The sequence below is a fragment of the Pinus tabuliformis genome, chromosome J (assembly GCF_031772625.1).
Source record: "Pinus tabuliformis cultivar Carrire ecotype Pingquan chromosome J, CPIR1, whole genome shotgun sequence".
NCBI classification, from domain to species: Eukaryota; Viridiplantae; Streptophyta; class Pinopsida; order Pinales; family Pinaceae; genus Pinus; species Pinus tabuliformis.
This window is the reverse complement of record NC_142295.1, coordinates 1,294,475,542-1,294,502,134: the sequence shown is the minus strand read 5'-3', so window position 1 is coordinate 1,294,502,134 and position 26,593 is coordinate 1,294,475,542. Positions and strand designations below refer to the sequence as shown.

General features: G+C 39.4%; 1 protein-coding gene across 1 annotated transcript; it reads right to left on the bottom strand.

Moving 5' to 3' along the window:
• Positions 1 to 7,953: 7,953 nt before the first annotated feature.
• On the bottom strand, positions 7,954 to 8,715 carry LOC149232028 (uncharacterized). The gene has a single exon (XM_089381808.1). It carries the CDS (start codon positions 8,713 to 8,715, stop codon positions 7,954 to 7,956), a length of 762 nt encoding a protein of 253 aa, XP_089237934.1.
• Between the last annotated feature and the right edge of the window lie 17,878 nt (positions 8,716 to 26,593).

Sequence of the window (26,593 nt, the reverse complement as noted above, 5' to 3'; positions counted from 1 at the left end):
GAAAATCAAGGACCCCTTCCCTTCAGATATAATTCAATTTGGGACAGTAAGGAAGATTTTGACAAACAAATAAAGGACAGCTGGAAACAAAGTGTCACAGGATCTCCCCAGTATGTTTGGGAAACTAAGCTAAAGAACCTAAGGATGCACTTAAAAAATTGGGCAAGAGAAAATGATCTCTGGGACAAAGCTAGGAAAATCGAATTGCAAAAAAAAATGGATAACCTTTGCAAGGAAAAAGAGAACAAGGAAGAAAGTAAGCAAGATCATATACAAGAAAAGGAAATATATTTGGAAATATATAACCAAAATATGCAAGAAGAAGAGGAAAGCAGACTGAAACCAAGATGCCTCTAGCTAAAATCTGAAGACAAAAATACAACCTTCTTTCATAATACAATGAAAATAAGGAGGTCAAAAAATGAGAGTGAACAGATTCAAGTAAATGGTCAATAAATAAAAGGAGTTGAAGTAGTAAAAAACGCAACCCATAAACACTTTAAAGAACTCCTCTCAACAAGTGACTAGCAGGTAGCTAATGAAGAAATTTTGTAGCATATAAAAAAAAAAAAAGCGACCAGCAAAACAGGGAATTAGACAGAGAAATTATTGAGGAAGAAGTCAAAGAAGCGGTGTGGAATATCCACCCTGACAAGGCACCAGGTCCAGATGGATTTACAATGGCCTTTTACAGACAACATTTGGAAATTATCAAAAAAGACCTAATGAGAATGCTCAAAAATGCTTTCCAAAAAAAGAAAGATTGGACGAAATACTAAATCCTCCTTCCTAGCCCTCATTCCCAAAGAACCCAATCCTACAACTTTTAACAGATATAGGCCAATCTCCCTTTGCAACTCATCTTATAAGATACTTACCAAAATCCTAGCAAATAGAATGAAAAAATTACTTCCGGAAATAATTTTAGAAAACCAAGGAGGATTTGTCTCCAAGAGGCAAATCATAGACAATGTGATAATTGTACATGAGGCTATCCACAACAATATCCAAAGAAAGGAGAGAGGAATGATTGTTAAGTTAGATATGGCTAATGCTTTTGATAGAGTTAACCATAACTTTCTTGTAGCAGCTCTCAAAAGGTTTGGCTTTTCAACAAATTTCATAGAGATTATCCAGGCATGTATATCAAATCCTTGGATAGCTCCTTTAATCAATGGCCAGCCCAATAAATTTTTCCAAAGCACACGAGGGCTGAGGCAAGGTTGTCTGCTTTCTCCATTCTTGTACATCATCATGGCTGAATTGCTGAGTGCTATGCTGGAAAATCAGAGAAAAGAGAAAAAAATAACAGGGATCCAAATATCGAGAGGAGTCAAAGATATAAACCACTCTCTCTTTGTAGATGATACCCTTCTCATAGGCGGGGCATCTTGCATCATAGCAAAACGATTCAAAAAAGTCTTGGATGAATTTCTCCTAGCCTCAGGAGGAATTTTAAACAACTCCAAATGCATAATTTATTGCTGGAATACCCCAACAAAAACAATGCAGCGTATCTCACAAATACTGGAAATACCTCTACAAATAAATTGGAGCCACTTCACTTATCTTGGGCTGCCCTTAGCAAAGGAAGTGGTAAAATCAGAAGTCTGGAACAGGCAAGTGGAGAGAATGAGGGAAAAAATTCAGAATTGGGGAGTGATGTGGCTCAACCTGGCAGGAAGAGTGACACTGATTAAAGCACTTCTCTCAGCCTTGCCTATATATCAGTATGAAATCATTATGGCTCCGGCAAGTGCCCACAAGCAAATGGAACTAATAATTAGAAGCTTCCTCTGGCAAGGAGGAAAACAAGATAATAAAAAATTCAGCCTTGTTAAATGGGAGCAAGTTACTCTTCCCTATGAAAAAGGAGGTATAGCAATACACCTACCAGGACTAATGAACATTGCTCTAGGGACAAAAATTATCTAGAGAATGATAAATGGGAATGGCCACTGGTGGGAAAAAGTACTAACAATGAAATACTTAAATTGTCATAGAACAAAGCTGCTCACTGATACTATTCTAGATAGGCCATGCACCCAAATCTGGAAATTGGTTAAAAGGATAATTCCTCTTATTAGAGATCAAATATCCAAAAATCCAGGGAATGGCAAAACAATTTCTATCTGGGAGGATAGAATAATGGGGAAAAACCCCTTAAATTAGCAACAAAATTTAAGGGGACTTCAGAGATGGATGGAAGAGCAAAGTTTTAACACTCTTTATTCTATTTTGGATTGGGATCAGAATAACTAGGTAAGATGGAAAAAGATGGCTACACCACCAAGACTAAAAAGTCAGTGGAAAATTTTAAAATTCCATCTGGCAGGGGCTGCGCCCATCAACATAAAAGAGCAGGATGACTTTGTTTGGGACCCAAATGGAGGGGATTACACATTGAAATCGAGGTACAACCTCCTCCAAAAACTTCACAATCAAAATGACTAGAGCTTTTGGAAGGCAACTTGGAAATCAGAGAGTCTGCCCAAAATTAAATTCTTCACCTGGACCCTTCTCAAAGGTAAAATTCTTACCTCTGAAAAAAAAAAAAAAAGGAATACAAGGGCCCTCAAAATGTGTCATGTGTCAAAAGGAGGAAGAAACAATCCAACACCTCTTCATTAATTGTATGGTGGCGAGAGAGTGCTAGAAACAGGCAACAAGTCCTTTGGAAATAAACATAAATCCAACAATTCAGTTGACAACTCTTCATAAAAATTGGGATAAAAGCTACCCATATACAAAGAAAAAAAAGGCAACAATAAATAGGATATGGAAATGTCTCCCTTCAATCCTGTGTTGGCAAATTTGGTTAGCCCGAAACAAATGCATTTTCAAAGAACAAAAGCCAAATCTAGGCAAGATCCTAGCAAAAACTTGGAGCCAAGTTGCAGAGATAATAAGTACAAATGGAATCTCAAAAATGGACCAGAATAATTTACAACAAGAAGAGAAAGACTGGTACAGTAAAGCAATGTTAGAAAACAAAGCAAAAGCAGCAGCTATAGCAAAAAATAAAGAATTCCACACAAACAAGAATTGGAAATTAAGATTGGAGGATAAAGAATTTGCAGAATGGATAAAAGAATAGAAGAGACACATTCTCTTTTTTGACGGAGCTACAAAAAATAACCCAGGTAAAGCAGGGGCAGGAGGAGTTATACTAGATCCAAATGGACAAAAAATAATAACCTATGAATGGAGCCTTGGAGAAATGACAAACAATAGGGATGAAGCATACAACCTTCTCCTATGCATAAGGCTTTTAAACAAAAATGCATTCAAGAACCCTATAATAATAGGGGACTCTGCTATCATAATAGCCACTCTGGATGCCAATAGGGACTTCAAAAGCATAGCCATCAATAAAATCTATCAAAGGATTAGAACAATTTTTGAAAGTCTGGGAAATATAACCTTAAAGCACGTCCTGAGAAACCAAAATAAGGACATTGATAGCCATGCCAACAAAGCAATTGACAGACCAGTTGGGATAGTCAAAGAGAATAATGAAGTTTATGAAGAAAGTATCCCTTGACCCCCTCACCCAGTATGAGGAACGAGAAAGTATACCATGATCCACATGTACCTGCACAGGCTCCCAGGTGACCCGAGACAGTTTGGCAATCAACAGCAGCAGGTCTCTCCACAACAGAGACCAATAATTCAGGACCAGAAACCACAAAACAATGAAGAAATGCCACAAAGTAAGAGTGAGGAGACAGATGAAGAATCATCGCACAGGTACCATTGGATCTCGGAGATCAACAGTTGAGGATTGACTTCAGTTGCAGCGGAAGAGGATCATGGAAATGCTGTCGTAGCCATTGATGGGGGTAGATCTACGAACATCGGGCGCTTTCTTACATGAGAGTTAATAAAAAAGAAAAGGCAGGATTTTAAGCAGGAATGGTATTTCGGGCAGAGCTTAAGCAGTAAGCGGTTTCAGGAGGGAACCACCTGATTCCACTCACTAATGGATACATATCATGAGGGTGGAGTGAGAATACCACTTTTTCGGGCGGGTAATCTTCGCGCGATTTTCCCACCCGAAATCCTTGCCAGCCGTTGGATCTATCGTGTGTGGATCGACGGAGGTGGTGTGACGTGCAAGTTGTTTGACTGGTCAGATCTGACAGAGGATTTTCTACGGTGGAGATCGAGCCTTATAAAGGTAAGCATTGAAAATCGCGCCAAGGCTTCGGAAAAGTGGAAATCATTATTTACCGTGTGTTTGTGTATATTCTGACTTTTTGAGGATAATGGTTTTTTGCTATATCCACCTTTTCCAAAATTAAGTGGGGGTTTGGTCTCCACGCGAGGTTATTGGAGTACAAGTCATTTTTTGGAAAGTTAACCCACATCTCAGATCCACGATACTAGCTCTTTAGTTTTGAAGTTTATGGATTTAGGGCGGAAAAAGTAGTTGTGGGGACTGCACTCCCATTTGCGCACTACTTTTGAACCTGCCCTCCTCTAATTGTACAAGGAAGTAGTTTCCTTTTCCTCTTTTTTTTTGCAATATATAAAAAGTAACCGATTGTGTTACAAAAAAATAATCTCATGGATTTAAAATATTAATTGTTAGGGTTTATTAATCCCAAGTATTTTTAATATTGATTCCTTGGGTTTGTTTTTTCCCTTTGGAAAAAATGTAATTTTCATTAAGTGAGAAAATTACATGTTGTATATGCAAAATGCATATGTTGTAAGAAGGGCAATGCCTGTCAGATAAATAAGTTCTCCAGTATAGATCTAATATTGATGCCTTGTGTCCATGCAGGGAGGCATCATTTTCAGATGTATTCAGCATAATGTTTTATCAAAAAAATAATAACTGTAGTCATGTAAAGTGACCGCATTGTTCTTGTTGTAAACAAAACATATGAATATTTACATATGGAAACTTAAAATGCAAAAATATAAACATGTAGCCATGCTCCCTGTGAGCCTGCTAAACATCTATGTCCATAAAAGGCCGATGGTAGTACTGATAATAGGCCCCTTCCCTGTGTTCCTGGATCATCCAAGTGCCGGAAGGCCTGTCTGCAGCTTCTTTGGATAGTCTGTCAGCATCTGCATTTCGTTCCCTGAAAATGTGATGGCATGCAAATGTGTCAAAAGATGTAATAAGTCAATGAGCCTCATCCAGAATATGTCTCAAAGTATATGCAGAACATCTAGTTATTTTGTTTAACCAGTCACATACAACTTTTGAGTCCCCAAAGAGTTGGAGATCTCTACAGTGGTTTTCCAGGGCAAATTGTATAAGGAATTTTGCAGAGGATAGTTCGGCGAAATTATTCGTGCCCCATCCTAATCCCATTTGTATATGGTAATAGTGGGAAACAATGAGGTATAGAATGGCCCCTCCACTGCACCCTTCCTCCTGTGCGGAGCCGTGAAAGAAAACCTAAGGCTTCGAATGATTTATGGTTTCAGGAACAATGGTTCGGGGCTGAGCCATCTCATCGTCGTCGGGGATGATAAAGTAATCGGATAAGATACGGGAGGCAATGTAAGGCTAATGTAGAGAGGTGTTCTGGAATATGACCTTGTTGTGGGCAATCCATAGACCCCAACAGATGAGGAGTGGGAGGTTCTGGAGCTTTGTTGGGACAACGCCTGACCACCATGATGACCAGGCCTCCTTTAAAGTAAAACCTTGCCACCTGATTAGGGCTGGAACCACAGATAAGATCGATTGCCAAAGGTCTTGAGTAGCCTGACACTCAATAAATAGGTGTGAGGCAGATTCATTGTTGCATTTGCACAAACAACACCAAAAAGGGTCGTGTTGTGCTCGCTTGAGAAGGTTATCTCCTGTGGGAATTTTGTTTTTCAATATGTTCCACATGAGAATTATTTTCCTGGGGGGGGGCTTGAACTTCCACAAGTGTTGCCACCATGACTCTATGACTTGTGGATGGTGAGCTTCGGCTATCACAAGGTATCCTTCCTTTGGGGTATATTTGCCAGCTTTCGATAGTGCCCATATTACCTCATCTTCCCCTTCGCCAATCTAGATGTGAGCTTCAGTAAGAGCCCCGATGTATGCATTCCACTGTTGTGTCCATTGTTGTGGAATGTTTATTCTCTGGGCTGATTTCCAGGCTTGCTGAAATAGAGTGGTGTGCTCGGGGTCTGCTATGTGGTCGATATGGGTAATGTTGATATCTCTGAGAAAAATCTTGAGCTCTTCTGGCAACCTATGGGCATTCCCGCAGCCAATCCATGGGTCTAGTCCAATCCTCACAGCCATTCCAGACTGTATTTTCCAAGTGATTCTAGCTCTGATGATGTCCAGAGATTTTATTACAGCCTTCCATATGATTGATACCCCTGAGTGGAATCTTTGAGGTTGTCTTAGCCAGTCCATCAAGTTTAGAGGGGTGATTTATTTTGATACAGCCACCCTTGTCCATAGCCTATTTGATGTAACAAGCTGCCATCCAAGTTTCGCTACCAGGGAAGAGGAGAAATCCTCTAATTTCTTTATGCCCCATCCTCCCCATTTCTTGGGAAAATTGAGTGCCTCCCACTTGACCCATGCAAGTATTCTACCTGTCTGTTTTCCATGTGTTTTCCCTTCCAAACAAATCTGCAACATAAGGCCTAGATCTTGGAGAGGATTCCCCTAGGACTCCATGCCAATGACATCCAATAGACTGGAGTGGCCTCCAGGACAGCTTTGATGAGGATGAGTCTGCCCACCCTGGAAAGGTATTTGTAGTACCAAATATTGAGTCTTTTCTCCATCTTGGAAATAAGCCATGTCCAATCTGCTATTTTATACCCTAGAGGCTTCAACTTGTAACCCAAGTATCTAAGTCCATCCTCCAATCTTAGTAGGGTGAACTGAAATCTTTGCAGCGCAAAATGTATTTCATATGGGGAACATCCAACCTCTGTGAGGGTGGACTTGTTGCTGTTAACAATCATACCTGTGGCTAATTGGAATAGTGCGAATGTGTTCTTCATGTTTGTCAAATCCCCTATGCTTCCATTGAGAAATAACAAAACATCATCCACAAATAGCAGATGAGTCAATATGCATCCTTCTGTGATCTTTATACCCTGCAATCTGCCCCTTCTGAACTCTTCTTTAACAAGCCTACTGAGCCCTTCCATGATCAGGAGAAAAAGTAGTGGAGATAGGGGGCAGCCCTGTCAGAGACCTCTTTCAGAATGAAAGAAAGGTGAAGCTGCTCCATTGATCAGAACACTGAATGGTATGTTAGTGATGCAGCTCATAATCCATTTAATGAAATTGAATGGAAACCCTAGGTGGGTTAGAAGCATTCTAATATACAACCAGTTTGCTCTGTCAAAAGCTTTAGAGAGGTCGACCTTTAGTATCATACCTTTGATTTTCTTGGAGTGCAATGAGTGCAAGACCTCCTGTGTTGTTCCCACTGCCTCGTGAATCTGTCGATCTTGTAGAAAGGTGAATTGCTCCTGTGATATATGGGTGGATAGAATGGGCCGCATTCGATTGGCTATGATCTTAGCCATGATCTTATAGATGCAATTGCATAATGATATAGGTCTATAGTCATCAAAGGTGGATGGATTGTCAGACTTTGGAATGAGGGCGATGAATGTAGAGTTGAAGGATTCATGCATCTTACCATTTATTCTGGAGTCTTCAATTATCTTGAGGAGGTCTGCCCCTAGAGTCTCAAAGAAGGCTAGGTAGAACTTGACCAACCATCCATCTAGCCCTGGACTCTTGTCCTTCTTAAACCATTTGAGAGTGGCTTCCAATTCACCTATAGTGACTTCCTTAGTCAGTTCCCTGCCTTCCTCCTACTCCACAAATCGTGGGAAAAATTGGGCCACTTGTATGATTTCGGCGAGATTTGCATTTGGGGGATCCCTGTAGATCTATTTGAAGTGTGAGGATGCCATAGATGCGAGCTGGGGGAATGTGTTTACAGGGAGGCCTTACTCATTCGAGAGTTGCCAGATGGTATTAATAGCTTTCTGGCCATTTGCATACTTATGATAGAATTTTGTATTGTCATCTCCCTCATGTAGCCAGATCGCCCTACTTCTCAGCCTCCATGCTTCTTCACGATCCTTGAGAATTTTTCCTCTGATGGCATATAGATCAGTGAGTTTGTCCTTGTGTTCATTCGATCTGTAAACCCCACCCGAGCTATTTTCAAAATCAACAATTTCTCTTTCTGCATTCATTAGGGATTGATCATCCTGTATTCTCTTGTTATGTGCCCATATTTTGGAGAGCCTCTTCATCTCTATAAGGTTGTGAGAAAAATCCTCAGCTATGTTCCCTCCAGCAGCTGGGGGATGCGACTTCCAGAAGTCCGTGATCATACGAACATAGGTGGGATCCTTTAACCATGAGGAGCTGAACTTGAAAGGACCCTTGGGTTTCCGAGGCCCCCCACCGATCTCCAAGTATATTGGCAGATGATCAGAAATGCCTCCTGATCTCACCCATTGTCTATGGATTAGACCCAGGGTTAGAAGTCCTTCCTTGATAAGGAAACGGTCAAGTCTTCGGGCAAGACTGTCCTCCCCAACTCTGTTGTTCCTCCAAGTGGGCAACAATTTAGCTGAGGGGATGTCCAATAGGTTATGGGAATCCAATAAATTCTCAAAGTAGGCAGATAAGGGGTCCAATTGAGCTTGGTGTCCCCAGGATTCAGAGTGACCAATGGAAAAATTTAAATCCCCTCCCATGATTAGGAAATCCTTCTGCATTAACTCAGAGCTTAGGAGATGGTCCCAAAAGGTAGGCCTGTGTTGGCACGACCCATATACATTGATGGTTCGCACCTCTATACCCAGATCAGCTAAAAACAGGTCTGCCCCAATGTACCCTGGGCCTCCCCAACAGTTACTAAGATTGATGGAACGCTTATTGTACCCCAGGGCAATTCCCCCAGATCGACCATTAGCATCAAGGCCTATAAAGGTCTAGCTAGGGAACATTGAATCAAGGAGATGTGTAATGGATTCAGTTGGTCCTAAGGTTTCTTGAAGGAAGATAACATCGACTGGAGTAGCATAGATCAGTCTTCGAAGGGCTAGTTTTTTATCGGGCCTAGCTAACCCTCTGCAATTGAAAGAGACAATCTTCATGGGGGGGATCAGATAAGGGGTTCAATGCTCTAAGTGCCCTGTGGATGGTTGATTGCTTGCCCGAGGCGATCTCGTCTCCGGCCTGGATTTGAGCTTTTGAGAGGGAGGTGGGTCATCCCCTTGGAAGCTTAGGAGGAAAGGGGGTCAAAATAAGGTCTAATCCAATATGATCAGAGACCTTTAATTTTTTCTTAACCTTAGATTGAGTCTGATAGCATGGGGAGGAAGGCCCTGCTTCAGGAAACGGGGTAATAAAGGGGGGAAGATCCAGGAGAGATGGGGGAGTGACAGAGAAAGTGGAAGCGGGGAAGTGTAAGGAACAGGCTAGGGAGGTGGGGGGAAGTGTATTTCCAACTCCATAATCTTTACCAGCAGAAGAAAGTGCATTAAAAACATCACAAGTATACAAATGAGAAGGGCTAGGAGAAGAGGAAATCATACCTGAAGAAACCGCAGCCCCGGCAGCCGCCCTTGCCCTAGTGAGAGGAGGAGAGGGAGGTCAAAGAGGAGGCCTGCCACGTTTCTTCGGGGTCTCCTGAGAGAGGGCCTTATTTGAAGGTGTTAGATTCGCTTGAGTCCCAACTTCTTCGCTGGGGGGATGCTCCCCCTGATCTTGTACAATCTTTGAAGGTATTGCCCATCCTGCATCCCCAGTTGATTTCTTGTTGTTAAGAGGGAAGTCCCTATAGAGATGCCCAACCTTGTGACATCTTCTGCATCTAAAGGGAACCCCTTCATAGTCCAAATTCTGTCTCCGAGAGAAATTCCACCATTGAATCGTGATGTACTCCTGTAATCCATCGTTGGTATCTAGGTGTACCAGTATTCTTGCATATGCCATCCTACCTGTCGTGAGATAGGATTTATCGTGCTCTAGGTAAGTACCCAAGGTGTTCCCTATGCATCTGAAGATGTCTTCGAACCAAAACTGTAGTGGCAGGCCAGGTAGTTGGACCCAAAGAGGGCTTGCTCCAAGTTGTTCCCGTTTTGGATCGAAGAGGGGAGTCCACCTACGAAGGAGCATTGGTGCCTGTTCCAGATGCCAAACCATTGAGAGTACCCAATTGGTATGCTCTGCCCTGGCGAAACGAAGCGCGAACCATCCCCTGACAAAGGTTTGGACAAACGGTGGTTCAGCCAGATGATGACCCCAGACCTCCGTCGCCCACTGCTTCAGCCTTGAGGCATTGTAGAACCGACCCTTGACTCTTCCCACCAATACTCAGTCGGCTGTGTCCATGGCTTCGCTCCACTGAAAGTCCTCGCCTAAACGTAGGAAGACCTCGATAGCCTTTGATTTCAAAACCCTCTATTTTTTTTCTTTTCGGGATCTTTCGTCGGGTAAGGTAGGCTGGGAGTCGCTCTAGGTAGGGTTTGTCACAAGTATAGGGATGTCCAAATGGGGCTCAGATGGGAAAACTCTGGAGATGGGGGGAATCTCAGTAAAATTTCCAGATGGGGGGGCTGTGAAGGTCGGTGTTGTATGATGCCCTGGTGTGATGGCGACAAGTTTGCTGGATTGAGTTGCCGAGGGGACACGAGAGCTAGCAGAAGATGGAAAAGAAGTGAGGCCCTCCGAGGATATTCCGAAGCTAGGTTCCAGGGTTTGGTCCACAAAATTTAGGGTGGAAGGTGACAGAGGCTGAGCAGTGAGGTCTGGCAAGGAGGGGGAGACCTCCGAGAGGGTAACCACTGAACATGAAGGCCCTGAGATCGAGGGCAGCAAAGCAACGGTGTCAGAGAACTTGCAGCCATAGGTGTAGCTGCTTGCCAGATTTACCTGGGGAGATGTCCAAATGGAGGTACCCACTAATGGGTCCTCTGAGTAGTCGACAAGCTCCTCCATAACCATCACGATTTTCCCACGCCAGCTGCCTCTAGAACCTAGGGATGCCTATCGCTGTTGTGACCGGGAGCAGGCGGGGTAGAGTCGAGGAGGAAGAGGGTAAAAACCTAGGCAGTAAAAGTGAAAGGATAACTGTGACGGCTCAATGGCAATGTGAGGTAAGATATGGGGCTGCCGTATGGGGGGGGGCTGGGAGGTGCAGGTGTGGGCGTTCGGTGTTGTTGCAGTCTTTAGTGTCTAGACAAAACCCTAACCCAAGCCAGTTCTCCATTCCGTCTCTGCCATTGTTCCGTCCCCTTGGGTTTATTGATCCTTTAGGTTTATAATTTTTATCCTTTGGGCTTACTAATTCATTGGCTGTATATTATTAAATGTTTGATTTTATTAGTAGCTTCGATTTATAATATTAATAATTCCTTTAGTTTCTAATTTAATCCCTTTGGTTATTAATCCATTGCATTTAAAATATTACTTCAAAGTTATTAATATTTTGGGATCAATATTTAAAACACAAGGGATTAATAAACACTAGGAATTAATAAACCCACGGGTTTAATATATGAGAATTTAAACCCTAGAGTTTATAAATTAAACCCTAAAGTTTAAATTTTATAATATATTATTATTACATATTATATTATTAAATAATATATTATTATATAAAATATTATTATATATATTATTATATTATATTAAATTGTTATATATATTATATATTTTATTTCTAAGTAATAGTATAATATATTTTACCCAGATGCGGGTGCCTATACTAGTCATTAAGAATGCCGCGCGCCACGACACCTTCGATGCTGACGGATGGCAGGCATGTGTACCTGGCGATCTGGGAGGGCGGTTTACAGTTAATGCTCAAGGTAAGTGACTGCACTTTGGATCAGTCTCGAGAGGATTTTGCATTCAAGGCGAGCATGGCAGCTCTGACCTCGATGCGAACCAGTTTAATGGAGGAGCGTCATACTCCCGCGGAGGTTACCGTCTCTGTTCTTTATATGGTGAATTCTGGGCCAATTCATGGACAATGCTCCTCTGTCGATGCTTGGGGAATGAGCAGGGATACTCTCGCATCCAGTGTTCACGAGCTTGAACGGCTTTTCGGGTCTCTGGCTCTGAGCACCATGCCACGCAGTAGAGGCGTTCCGAGACGTGGAGGTAGGTCGGGTATTAGAGCCGGCCCTGCTCATGAGGATCTGATGCCTGTTGCCCCAATTGCTTCTGTTCCCCCCTCTTCCCCGAGTTCGGAGCAGGAGAGCCTTGTTCCGCAAGGCACTTATCAAGCCTTCCGTCTCAGGTTCCCGAGCCGGCTTATCAGACCAGAGGTGGTGGTTAATCTCACTGTGTATATTTCTGAGGAGGAGCCCAGCGCCCCCATTTCGACTTCCCCTGCTTCAGCAAGTGCTCAGGAAAGTGGCATTCTACTGGGGGATATGAACGGTTTAGTCTACAAAGCGGATTGTCTCGAGGATACCCAGGTCCAGGAAGTCCCGGTTCAGGAGGCCCCGGTTCAGGGAGACCCACCGTCTTCCAATCCTGCTATGGAGAAGGAAACGCTCAGCGACCACTCTCAGCATGGCTTTGGCTGCCTTCACCTGGTCACCGACTCGCGTGGAGAACCGATCCTGGATGAGGAAGGGTTTGTCACTTGGCTGGCCTCGCCCAGTCCGGAGAAAGAGGAGCAACAAGCGTCGCCCAGCCATGCAGCCTAATCTTCATCGGGTGCATTTGCCAAGCTTTTTGAACTTGTGTCAGTGTTAATGCAGCTATTTCATCCTGTTTGTTTCAGTCTAATGTCTCAGTCTATTTCTTCCTGTCTGTTTCAATCTATTACAGTTATCCTTCTCTGTACTAGAGTCTGTTATGTTAACTGGTTTTGTCTAAGTCCAGTCAGTCAGAGTGTCAAGACACATCAGAACTATGGAGGGTTTTTTGTAAATCAGCTTGAACGGATAGACAGTATGGTCCAGTTTTTACTGTATGAGGACTGGCCTCGGCCTCCTCGGAAGGTCTGAAATCCATGTACATATTTTTATTTTCTTAATATAGAACTAGCCTTTACATAGAAAAAAAAAATAGTATAATATATTTTAGGTAATATATAGTCTATACATAGTTAATATTATTAATATATTCCAAATAAATATATAAAATATATTGACAATTAGATTAATAAATATATAATAATTATTGATAATAACATAATGGTGAGAAATAAATACATATTATTAATAATAACTAAATGTTATTATTATTATGTTATATGTGAATTATATTATAGTTTTAAATATAACTATTAGTATATTAGCAATATTTTATGTAATAACTAATATTATATTAATATAAAAAATAACGCTAATATAATAAATATAATTATATAAATAAAAAATAATATGGCTATTATTATTTATATAATTATTAATAATGAGAAATAGTTAGTCTTTAATAAAATAAATAGTTAATCTTTAATAAAATACATCTACCAGTTATTAATGTGGTGGGTGGTGGATATACATATATCAACCACGTTGGTAATAATACTAATTAATATTAATTATAATTATTTATTAATATTATAATTAATAATAATTATTTAATACTATTTTTTTCAACTAAAAAGAGTAAGAGTTTTGTGTTAATCCACGCCTGTATGCGGCAAACATTCGGGCTATTTACAAAAATAGTTCAGAGCCACCCATGGGCATCATAATTTGCATTTTGTTCTACAAAGCCCATATTTTTCTTCCCCAAAATTACAAAATTCTCCCTAACTACTTGACTATTGCTATAAATCCTACATAATTGGTTCAACAGATATTTACATTTATAATTTGACATCAGAAAATAGGCAAAAAAAGGCACATGGTATTGTCTACTCCTCCATTGGCACCGTGCTGTTAAGATCGATTCCAATATTTTCTTCATCCGACCTCAGGCTTTTCTCTACCAGCTTGAGCTGAAGGTGCTCAATTTGCAGACGCAGAGCATCAACTTCGTCTTCTAGTTGATGAATTCTCTCATTTTTTCCAACTTCTGCTCCTGCATTTCAAGAGTCTCATTTTGTGGTTAATGAATGCACCTTTGAATTATCGTCAACCCTTCTTTCATTTCCACATGCTCTTTATCGCAGATACTGCAAACATGGTGGAACCTACCTCAATCATTTACAATGCGCCTAGACGTTCTACCCGAATGAGGCCGACAATGGCCCCATGAACCTAACACCGAGCTATCTGTCTCTGCTATACTCAAAGCTTCCATATTGAGCGCGGGGGGGGGAGGGGGGGGGTGACTAGAACTACGACACAGAGAAAAAAAGGACAACAAAACTAAGAGAGGACTTACTGTGCTTCTATAAGACTACACAGCAACGACCAATTCATATCCACGACTACACTCTGAAACCACCACCGTGCAAATTACACAGACTTTGCCACTACCCATATTTCCCTAACCCGACCACTAGGTCCTTAAGATGGAAACCCACAAGACAACAGGAAACCAATTTTTGTGAAAAAATATCTTACTGTTACTACTTCTTATATAGAGAATTATGGTCTAGATCCTGATGCAGAGTAGATGAGTAGTACTCATTCTTCTTAAATCCCAATGCTCTTCCATAATTCCTATGATCATGGAAATGACCACTAGCTTGTCCAACACTAGCTTCCCTCACGCAAACTGACCACCCCAGACCAGATGGATTATTTTTTCCTCGCACTCACCATAATTTCCCATGGTTTCATCTCGACTTCGCTGGTTGCCACCACTGATACAAGGAGAAATTACTAGGGCTTGCACACGTAAACTTCACCATATTCCAAGTGGAGTACCATCCCAAGGACATCAGTCACACTGCATCATAAGTCAAACATTAGGGGCACCACGAGGGAGGAAGAGGGGTCGAGGGATATGAATGTCGATGGGATAGGGGTGAGGAGAGAAGGGAAGAGGGGGATGGTGAAATGGATGCCAAGGTGGCCGAGGCAGAAGGTGAAGGGAAAAGAGGTGGATGAGGTGGAAGGGGGGGAAAGGGTAGGGAGGAGAAGTAAAGGGGAAGAAAGGGGAAGCACAGGGGGAAGGGAGTCAAGCTAGGGGAGAAAGGGAAAATAAAATCCATGCTTTCACTCCTATTATAACTCTTTTTCCTACAAGAATCACCCTTAACTATCAAAAGTTTGAGATTCATAACAACCATTAGGGGATGGTAACCGATCCCACAATGCCATTCACCTCACTTCTTTCTTCTTTCATCTTATAGGCCAAATTGGCTTCCTTGTCAGCTTCCTTATTATTACCTCTTAGGATATGGAAAAACTTAACTTGTTCAAAGAGAGGTATCATTCCCTGAGTTCTCTTGATGATCTGGTTCAATTTAATGTTTTGAGCGACTGAGTTGTAGTTCATATGCTTTATAATCAACATGGAATCCCCTAGGATATGCATATCCCTGATTCCCTTTTTTTGGGCCAGAGAGAGCCCGAGGAACAACCCATAAGCCTCTGCTTGATTATTTGTCTTCATTCCCAGACCCCAAGCATATCTATCTTCTATGATTCCTTTAGGATTAATGAGAATCCCTCCCCCTCCTACCACCCCATCTTATAATAATAATATTAATACTAAAATTATTAATAATTTTTATGAATAATATTAATATTAATAATTATTAAAATTAACAATAATTATTAAAAATTATAATTACAATAATTATTAATTATCATAATAAAATATATTATAATAATTGATAATAATAATAATAATAATAATTAGTAATATAAATTCATTCATATAAATTAGATTTACAGGTTACTTCCTTGTTGGACTCCATAATCTTAGTTGATTGACATGAGTCTACATTGAAAAGACTCACTCATTATGAATCATGAGAAACCTCTCAAAAATTCCATGGAAATATATTATAAAATGATGAAAAAAATTGACAATCTGTGCACAACAGGAACAAAACAAGGATATATGAGCAGGCACGTGCATTGGATAGTTGAAGGCTATCTTGGTGTCATTGGTTTCCTTTTCCCTACACATGGGGTGGACCGTCGGCTGCCTTTCTCCTTGACTTTTCTCTTTCAATGGCTAAACTAATCATGAGTTAAAAATCGCTTGCTAAGGAGAGTGACATTATTTAATTTCAAGTACCTAGACCTTCCTACTAGGTAGGGTTTTATCCACAATCCTCATAGAGGAGGACGCATTGCATGGGAATTTATGTTTATAGTGCACATTACCAAACCTGCTTTGTAGGTCATCGACAATTTGAATCATGTGTTTGAAATTACTTTGCAATACATTGATAAATCGTATAACATGTTTGAAATTTCTCTGCAAATAATCTATGAAGCTTCGAACTAGCCTTTTCGTTTTCAACACCTACTAAAATCCATGGGATAATAATTTTCCATGTGTTAGTGAAAATCATTTATATATATAGAGAGAGAGAGACACAGAGGGAATGGAAGTGGAATATATCCTTATTCCTCACTCTTCCCAGTGAACCTCGAGGATTTGAATTTGATAGAATCTTGATGGATATGGGATTGTTAATTTTTTATTTTGTACTGGTCATCTCCTCCATTATCATATACTTCATCTTGGGAGTGTGGAGGAGAAAGTATTGTTGGCTTCCTCCTGAGCCTCTGAGATGGTCTATTGTAGGAAATCTATTGTAGTTGAGTAATATACCAAATGAATCTCTCTTTCGTCTTGCTGCCAAGTACGTCCCTCTCATGTCTCTCTCCCTCGAGATATAAACCACAGTGGTGGCCTCCTCTCCCGCCATGGAATGAGGTTCTCAAAACCCATGACAAACTCCTTGCTGGTTGGACTATCGTGCAATCACTTAAGGCCATTTCCCATGAGAAGTCATCAATAGTTTATGCCTAATGTGGATCTCACTGGCGTATGATGAGACGTATATCCAATATGGATCTCTTCTCTGTCAAGAGGCTAGAAGATCTGCAACACCTGAGAAGAGATCAAGTAAATCAAACGATTCATGAGATTTATGGGGATGCCCTGGAGGTAAAGTGTGTGGATATTGGACACATTGTCTTCCAGTCCAATATTCCGCATGTTGTGCTAAGTTGGGAACTGTTGTTCTCAATGTTGTGCATGTTGTGCATGGATAAAGGGAGTTCTCTTAACCTTGATAGTTTTTGGGTGGTTCTCTCTCTCCATTCTCTCTCTCACACACTTAGACCATTTTTGGAGCGCTCTAGCATTGGATCAAGGAAATCAAAGGAAGGACAAAGAAGGCACAGGGAAGCAAATATCAAGAAAGGAAGAGCAAGATCAAGCAGCTACATCAAGATTACTTGCAGGTATCGATTTTCATGTGTGATTTCCTTGCTAGATTTGGCATGCATGGTGCATGCATGTGAGTATTTGGTTCTCTTGTTGTCATTAGCATGGGTTTTGCCAAGTGTGATGGTGATTTTCAGCCTTGCCTTGCCATTTCTGGATAGCCATGGAGTGATGGGTTCTATTTCATTTGGTTAAGCTAGATTGCCAGATGGTTTCGAAATTGAGTGAGGTAGTCTCTGAAAAAGAAAACAAGTTCTAGGTATCCATTGACCGGAGAAGATGGGATAGTAGTAAAGTCATATTTTATGTACCTTGGTGGGCCTATGTATCCTCAATTGATGAATAACGAGATATACGGTATAGCCTAGAGGTGTGTTCCCTCGATTGGGCCTAGGAATCCTTGATCGGTAAATGGCGGGATATACGACAAAGCCTGGAGGGTGGAGTCTCAATTAGCCCTAGGAATCCTCAACCTCTGAATGGCAGATATATGGTAAAGCCTAGAGGCTATGAGGCAAAAAAATTCCTCACGATGTAGGTGGAGAAATCTGGTGGCATTGACGCTTGTTTATGGCCTAGTGATTCGATGCGGATTACAATAAAGCCTGAGGAAACTTGGATTGGTTTTATTGTGAGTCCCACATTCATGCTTGGAATATGACACGAAGGTGATTGGCTGCGAGAAATATTTAGTTCAGTTAATCTATGGTTGGGTGGTTTGTGGAAGTCCCAAACCTAGTTGGCTTATGCATTCATTAATAAGAGTTCTTTATCCTTGGTATTTAATGTGTAAATATATTGGTTCATATGTGATTCTTATGGATGTTATATCCTCGTTATTTCTATTGGTTATATGTTGGTTATGAGTATGTTTTATGACAGACTTGATGTATGGCTCCCATCATGTTTTGATTTTCAAATGAATGTACAATAAATATATGACCTAATAGATGCTAATGCAGCTATTGTGATAGAGCACAAATTCTTCTTTACGAACCTCAGATAAGTATGAGTCTCCTATGCTAAGATTTGTTGTTATGACTTGTAGATTACATATTTGTGACATGTATGAAGAAATGCTTGTCATGGCTAGTAGGTGTTAGATCAAGTAATTGTACCAATGCTTGAATTAGTAGCCTTATTCCATTGTTATTTATCATTTCTAAGAGTTTCATGAAGTTCTAGGAAGTGGCTTGAGTCGTGGCTCTAAAAAAGTGGCAAAAAATTCGAGGTCATTGGCTCTAAACTAGCTGAAAAAGTCCACAGTCGCTGGCATGCCTTGCTATGGGAGTGAATGGAAGGCCTCAGTCACATGCATGGTTGTTCATGGTTGTGACTGAGGTTCTAGATCAATGAAATGTCAAGTTTTCTGAGGGGTTGGTCACGCGGAAGAGTTGGTTGGCTCCTAAATGTTTTGTAGCATGTTTGGAAGGTAAGAATGGTTTTGTTTTGTTAGTTACACTTCCTTAACTATACATGGGGAGTTGAACCACATCATAGTAGCCTCTCATCACATATTTACCCCAGTGGACCAATTAGCTTGGGTAAATGTGGGAGGAGGGTGTTACAATAGGTTTTTTGTCTGTCTTGAGCAACCTTCAAATTCAACTTTACTTTTCTCATAGCTTATTCCATTTCTTCCAACATATAAAGGCCCAGTATCAATTTGTCTTCAAGGGCACTCCAATTTATAAGTGTCCTACATTTGGGTCCATATAAAATCTCAAACGGGATCATATTTAGGGGAAGCGTGATAGCTATTGTTGTAAGAAAACTCCACCAAGTGTATATAGTCTTCCCACTTCGACGGTTGTTGCATCACAAACATTCTCAGCATATATTCAATCACTTGGTCTACACATTCAGTCTGTCCATCAATTTGAGGGTGGTATGCAGTACTGAACTGGACTTGAGTACCTAATCACTCAAACTAAGCTAGCTTTCCAAAATGCATATGTAAATTTAACATCCCTATCAGAAATTACCACTTTTGGTATTCCATGCAACCTGAAAATCTCTTTCATAAATATGTTAGCAATTTGAATCATCTTAAAGGTGGATTGCACTGGGATAAAATGAGTAGACTTACTTAATTTTTCTATTACCACCATTATAGATTCATTTTATTTCTTGGTCTTAGGTAGGCAAGTAATGAAGTCTAACTTGGTAGTCTCCCATTTCCATTCCATAATAGGGAGTGGATGGAGCAACCTGGCTGAGTGTTGGTGTTCAGTCTTCACCTGCTGGCATTCCAAGCACTTAGCTAAATATTCATCCACTTCCTTTTTCATACCTGGCCAGAAGTACCCCTTCCTTAAACTAGTAATCAACTTTTGGTAGCTGGGATGAGCTACGTAGGGAATTTTATGACACTCATTTAGAATTAAATTCTTGATGCTTACTTGATTGTGAACATATATTCTATTTTGAAATATTAACATGTTCTTTTTATTTACCTCATATCCTAGTTGTTGTTTGTTGTTGCTTGGATCTTGTTCTTGCTGCCATAAAAATTAGTATTGAAATCTCTTTGAGCAGACTCCTTAATTTGTTCTTTAAAGGTGGTTCTTACTTCACTAATCGAGATTTCATAAACAAAGTTCAACTTCCTAGTCAAGGCATCTGCTATCCGAATTTCCTTTCCTTTTAAATGTTTAATTTCAAACTCAAACTTACTCAGGAAATGAGTCCATCGTGCTTGCCGAGCGTTAAAGTAGGCTACTTGAAATAATTAGTTTAACTACTATGATTTTTCATCAATATAAATCATTTTCCAAGTAAATAATGTTTCTACATTATTAAGGCGTGAATCACTATTATCAACTCCAAATCGTAAGTTGAATACTTATGTTCATGATCATTCAATTTTCTAGATTCATAAGATACAACTCTGCCCTCCCGCATCAATACTACCCCTACTCCCTCTTTGCAAGCATCTGTAGATACAATAAATTCCTTGTCTAGGTCAACATTTCTTAGAATGGGGGTAGTAGTAAGTAAATGTTTCAACTAATTGTCCATTTGAAAATTCTTCCTTTATTTTGCAAGTGGTAATAAGATAAGCTACTTTTGAGAATCCTTCAATTAACTACCTATATTATCCATCCAACCCCATAGAAGATCTTATATCGGCCACATTCCTAGGAATGGGCCATTCCATTATAGTTTTTATCTTTTCTAGGTCTAAACCGATTCCGTCCTTAGTAATAACATGTCCTAAATATTGAATCTGTTCCTTATAAAACTCACACTTACTGTATTTCACATACAGTGGATTATCCTTCAAACTTTTCAAAATAATTTGCAGATGCTTTTTGTGCTCCTCCATAGTACGCGAACAAACAAGTATGTCATTTATAAATATCAATACAAATTTATCCAAATATTGATGAAATATACTATTCATTACACACATAAATGTTGTTGGGGCCTTAGTTAGGCCAAAGGGAAAATTATAAATTAGTAATTCCCTTAGCAAGTTTTGAAAGTTGTTTTATATATATCTTCTTCTTTAATTCTTATATGATGATACCCTAAACGCAGGTCAATTTTAGAGAATATTGTAGCCCCCTTTACCTAATCAAATAAATCGTTAATACACAGTAAAGAGTATTTATTTTTGACTGTTGGCTTGTTTAATTGTCTGTAGTCAATACACAATCGCATAGTGCCATCCTTCTTTTTGACAAAAAGGACTGGAGCTACCCATGGTGACACACTTAGGCAAATGTACTTCTTGTCAAGTAACTCTTGTAACTACATTTTAAGTTCAACCAGTTTAGGGACACTCATACGATAGGGTGCTCTAGACACAGGAGCACCTCCTGGGACAAGTTCAATGGTAAATTCTATGTCCCTTTTAGGAGGTAGCCTAGGGATATTTTCAGGAAAACTTAAGCAAAGTTTTGTACAATAGGTAGACTCTCTAGAGTAACAGTCTTCTCCTTCGAGTTTGTATACCCCACTTGTACCACGTAAAATTGACATCCCTTCCTAATACATTTCGCCAATTGTGAAGTTGTGATTGGTCTTAATTTCATGGGTCTTTTCCCTCCTTGAACTTCTTGCCTCATACCACCCTCATTCAAATAACTAATTGTTTTGTCTTTACAATTTATAAGAGATTAGTGCTTTTCCAACCAATCCATGCCAATTAAAAGGTCATACAATCCTAGGGGTAAAACATTTAAGTTTTTTATTATTGGTTGTCCTACCATCCCTATAGGAAAACTATCAAACTTAGCCAACACCCTTATTTTTTCCCTTGTAGCTAGTTGTACTGACCACATATTTTTAAATTTTGTGGTTTCCAAATGACATTTTTCTACTATCTTAGGACTTATGTAACTTAAACTAGCCCCTAGATCAATTAAAATGGACACAGTTTGGCTGAAAATTTTACCTTCAAACTCCACCATGGTTAGTTGGTACTCAGTTTGATGATCTTCTAGTGCAACATTGATTCCAAACAAGCTCCTTGAAAATTCCCCTACTATGGATGCTTCTTGAATCTGTGCTACTTGTTTTGTTCCTTTTCAATAAGGGAATTTTTTTATAGAATGCGGCCCCCCCCATCCCCAACATTGCAATGGAGGTCTAGCTATGGGTTCCAACTCTGTTTTACCAGATTACTTGGCAGACTTTAGCTCATTCTGCAATTTAGTCTTTTGTTGGTTCCTCCCTGTATGCTTGTTTTGTTGATTCTTGTAAGACCCTTTAAAATTTGTAGACTTTGATCCTTTAACACTTTGTGAGGGTTTAATCCCATTCTTTTCTATCCACCTTTTGCTTCCATCCCCCTTCTACTTCATCTGTTGGTAACATATTCATGCATTCTTAATAAATTCATCCATGATTTTAGGGTTATTGAATTCCAAACGTTCCTTCATGAATACAGGCAAACCACTGATAAATCATTGGACTTTTTCCTTTTATTCGCGGATGTGAGGGACATATCGTAGCAAGAATGAAAATTTTGTTATGAGCTCATCCATAGAACGTTGCTCCAGCTAAAGATCGTGAAATTACTTTGCTTTTTCATCATAAAATCGTTCGATTAAATAATTATCCTTAAATTTTTTTTGAAAACTTTCCCAAGATACTTATTGTTTCTTAATTCCCTGTAGTGTTTTTACTTTTGCCCAGTATAAGGTGACTTTTCCTTGTAACTAATAGATCACAAGTTGAACTTTTAGATTATCATCATATTCATAGTTTTGAAAATACTTATTCATATTAACGAGCCAGGCCTTAGCAGCCTCTTCCTGTTCACCATTGAATGTTGGGTGTTTGATTTTCTTAAACTCTCCCTGCAACTCAAATTTCAATGTCTTAGGTCCTTTGTGATTTGAAACATTATCATATTCCTCCTCATTGTTTTCTTGGTCTCCTTTTGATTCTATGTTATCATCCCTTTTCCTCTATACCCCGATCTTATTTCCAGAATCTGGGCTTGGTGTTGGATGTCGATGGTTTTTCCTATCTGAAAGGATTTTCATAATTTTCTCATGTTCTTGCATCAACCTCTCATTGTCGACTCTCAACCTTGCCATTTCATTCTTCAATTCTTGTACTATCTCAAATATTGCAGCATTAGTGTTCTAAGAATCTTCCCGCGGTTGCACCCACATCTCAGGGTTAGCTTCGGTAAATAGTACTAGACCATCTCCTACTGTTGGTCTTACTGGTGTAGGCCCAACTCTCCTCATTATGTCTCTTTTCTTTCACTTTGTTAACACAACAACTTTTGTTATTCCCTTAGCTACCCAGATAGGCCATAATGTTGAAGCATGGCTTTGATACCACTTGTCACATCTTACTTAGCATAAAATAAATCTCACAAAAATAACAACAAATTTTGTTTGCATAACATAAGCATTGTATTTGAATTACTCTTATTATTAATGTGGAACACCAACAATTAATCTCCCATAACGTATATGGAGTAGCGCTTAACACACACACACACATATATATTATCACTAGTACTCAACTAACAATATGGCCATTTAACTATGGTTACATGTATTTTGATTTGAAACTGAAAACTTCTAGAGATTGATCTCCCATCTTACATTTGGCACTAAGATCTCAGGTTTTGAAACCAAATTTACGATCCTATGATTATCATGAGAGATTGACAATGGGGAAAGAGGGTTGTGGTTTGATGGTAACTACCTACCCTATTTGCGCTTTTAGGGCTTATTTGGTTCCATCTCTGCTAGGGTTTGGCTCTGCACCCTGTGAGGGTTTCATGGTGTTTCTACAAAACAATTACTCATTTTTCCTAAGGATTCAAGCGGTAGTATCTCTCATACAGACTACTACTTGCCTACTACATGCTATAAAAACAATAATCAAGAGTTTCCTAACTGAATTTGCACAGGGAATTCCTTCGTTCACCCAAATGTATACAACTTTTAGGGGTTTTATTCTCTTTAAAATTTAACGATGTTTATTCTTGCAACAAGGTTTTGGATCCATCCTATTTTTTGTAGATGTCAACTACGTACACAGGGCCATCCACTCTCAGTAACCCCAAGTTGCCTTCACTTAGTAATTAAGTTCTATATTTTTCCCTTTGGTTGATCTTCGGGAACTCATTGTGGTAGTTCCCTATTCTATCTTTTGTTAGGCTACTAAGGTGCTAGAAGTAGGATTACTCTGACTCGGGCGGATTTTATCTTCCCTTATTTACATTTCCTCTGCTTCATGCACCTATGTTTTGTGATATGGTTTGTTAATGATGCTCTGTCTCATGCTCACATGAACCCAAGTTTTCTATCGGTATTTAATACAATTTCCAATCTGGAAGATATCGGTATTTAATACAATTTCCAATCTGGAAGATATATTAAGGCCCACTTCTTCGCTTCTCTAGGTATGGTTGCGGTTTTCTTGCTTCTATGGTGACAAAGTTTTTTTTTTTTCCTTCTAGAGACATAGTTCGAGGGTTATTTCTTAAAGAGCTATATTCCTTGGAACCGACAGTTTGGAAATAAAATTGTTTTTTTTTTTTCAATTAGTTAATAGGATAGTCGTAATATCCCTTTTGGGTTTTGATGGAGATTTGTCTTGTTTCTCAGCTCGATTACATTTGAGAGGATGTTTAGAAAAGAATTGTGTAAATTTAGGCCTCAGGCCATGTTAGTTAATCTGAATGTTTCCAAAATAGAGTTTAACATCTTTTTGTTTGTAATCAACGACTACTCACCACTATTTTTGGCTTTTAATGGAATAATTTTGTTAATTTGTTTCAGAGATCATTCTAAGAGTATTTGTGGTTTTTGAGTAGTATTTGTTCTTTTTCTCGAGTTCTCTTTAGAGTCGATAGACTTGGTAATTCTAACTGTATGCCGATATTGTAATTCATATCTAGTTATGTTATGGTTAAGTAGTGACATTGTATTTTGTTTATGCCACTTCCATTGTACTTTCATTTGCATGGATTTCTATCAGATCCATATGGCATTTACTATTTTTAGGGTTTCAATTACTTAAGTTCTTATATAATCTTTATTCATTTAACTAGTTAGCTGATTATCCTGAGGACACAGGACCGTCTCTAGGCTGCTACAATGACTTAGCTAGGAGACTAACCTCGAACTCCTACCGGATAAGAAGGAAGGTTTAGAGGGGTTTGATCTATCTTACTAGTCTGTCTCATATCATTCGCTATCTGCTCAGATTATTACTATCTATACACAAACTTGCTTAACTTGTCGCTCGATTAACCATTCGACCAAATTACAGTGGTAAATAGGTCTCTACCCAACTATTTGGTAGAAAAAGAAGACCTAAACAATACATCTGATTTACCTATGCATAATTACTTTGTTCATAATTTACCACTGAGATTTGGCTTAAAGAATGTAACAATAATCGACATAGTAAACTACTTATATGTTATCTTAACAGTTTCCACAAGGATCAAGTCACCACACAGAAAGTAATATTTCTCCACCTAACCAGTCGAGACCAGTTTTACTACCGCGTCTCCCCCCCAGCTATCTTCATAGCAGGGTGTTTCTTGTAGATAGTACTACATAAATGAATGTTTCAACAACTATCTGGTCCCAACTAGACTTAGCTGTAAGCAACTTTATTAGTCACACAAATTCACCTAGCCAACCAACATGAAGTCCGTACTCTGTATTTGCATTATCTGGTCCCAACTAGACTTAGCTGTTATTATTCACACAGATTCACCTGGCCAACCAACGTGAAGTCTGTACTCTGTATTTGCATTATTTGGTCCCAACTAGATTGAGCTATAAGCAACTTTATACTCTGTATTTGCATTATCTGGTCCCAACTAGACTTAGCTGTAAACAACTTTATTATTCACACAGATTCACTTGGCCAACCAACATGAAGACAGTGCTCTGTATTTGCAATATCTTGCAGTTCTTCTCCTTTAGGTTACCTCAGGTCCATTCTACCCTTTTAGTTTTCCCTTTTATGAGAACTTTATTTTCTCAAGGAAAAATTATGGGTAGTAACCGCCTAGTCCATAACTATCTAACCACCGTGACATGTGAGACTCTTTCAACATTACTTTCAGGTATGATATATTACTTTCAGGTATGATATATTGATAATCCTTGCACACCATTAATATATTTCATAAACAAAATTAATTAGGTTCATAATTATTATTGGACCTTCACAAAGCTTACACAATATCATAATATTTTTTAAACTGCAATAACTAAATATTTACAAGTCACAAGGGGAAGTCACATGCATTTGACAGTTATTCTGGTGACATTTGAAAGAAAACTCTTCCGGTGACCGTTGATTGTCTTTTTTCCTACGCATGGGGTAGACCGTGGGCTGCCTTTCTCTTCGACTTTTCTCTTTCAATGGCTAAACTTATAATGAGTCAAAAATGGCTTGCTCAGGAGAGTGAGATTATTTAAATTCAAGTACCTGGCCCTTCCGACTGGATAGGGTTTTCTCCACAATCCTCAAAGAGGAGGACGCATGGCATGGCCATTTATGTTTAGAGTGCAACTTACCAAACCTGCTTTGTAGGTCATCGACAAGTTGAATCATGTGTTTGAAATTACTCTGCAATACATTTATAAGTCGTATAACGTGTTTGAAATTACTTTGCAATACATTTATAAGTCGTATAACGTGTTTGAAATTTCTCTGCAAATAATCTATGAAGCTTAGAACCAGCCTTTTCGTTTTCGACACCTACTAAATTCCATGGGATAGCAATTTTCCATGAGTTAGTGACAATCCTTTATATATATATATATATATAGATAGACACAGAAGTAATGAAAGTCG

Excerpts from the sequence above, each read along its gene's own strand:
- LOC149232028 (XM_089381808.1), bottom strand. The coding sequence starts at position 8,715 with ATGGGAGGGGATTTAAATTTTTCCATTGGTCACTCTGAATCCTGGGGA.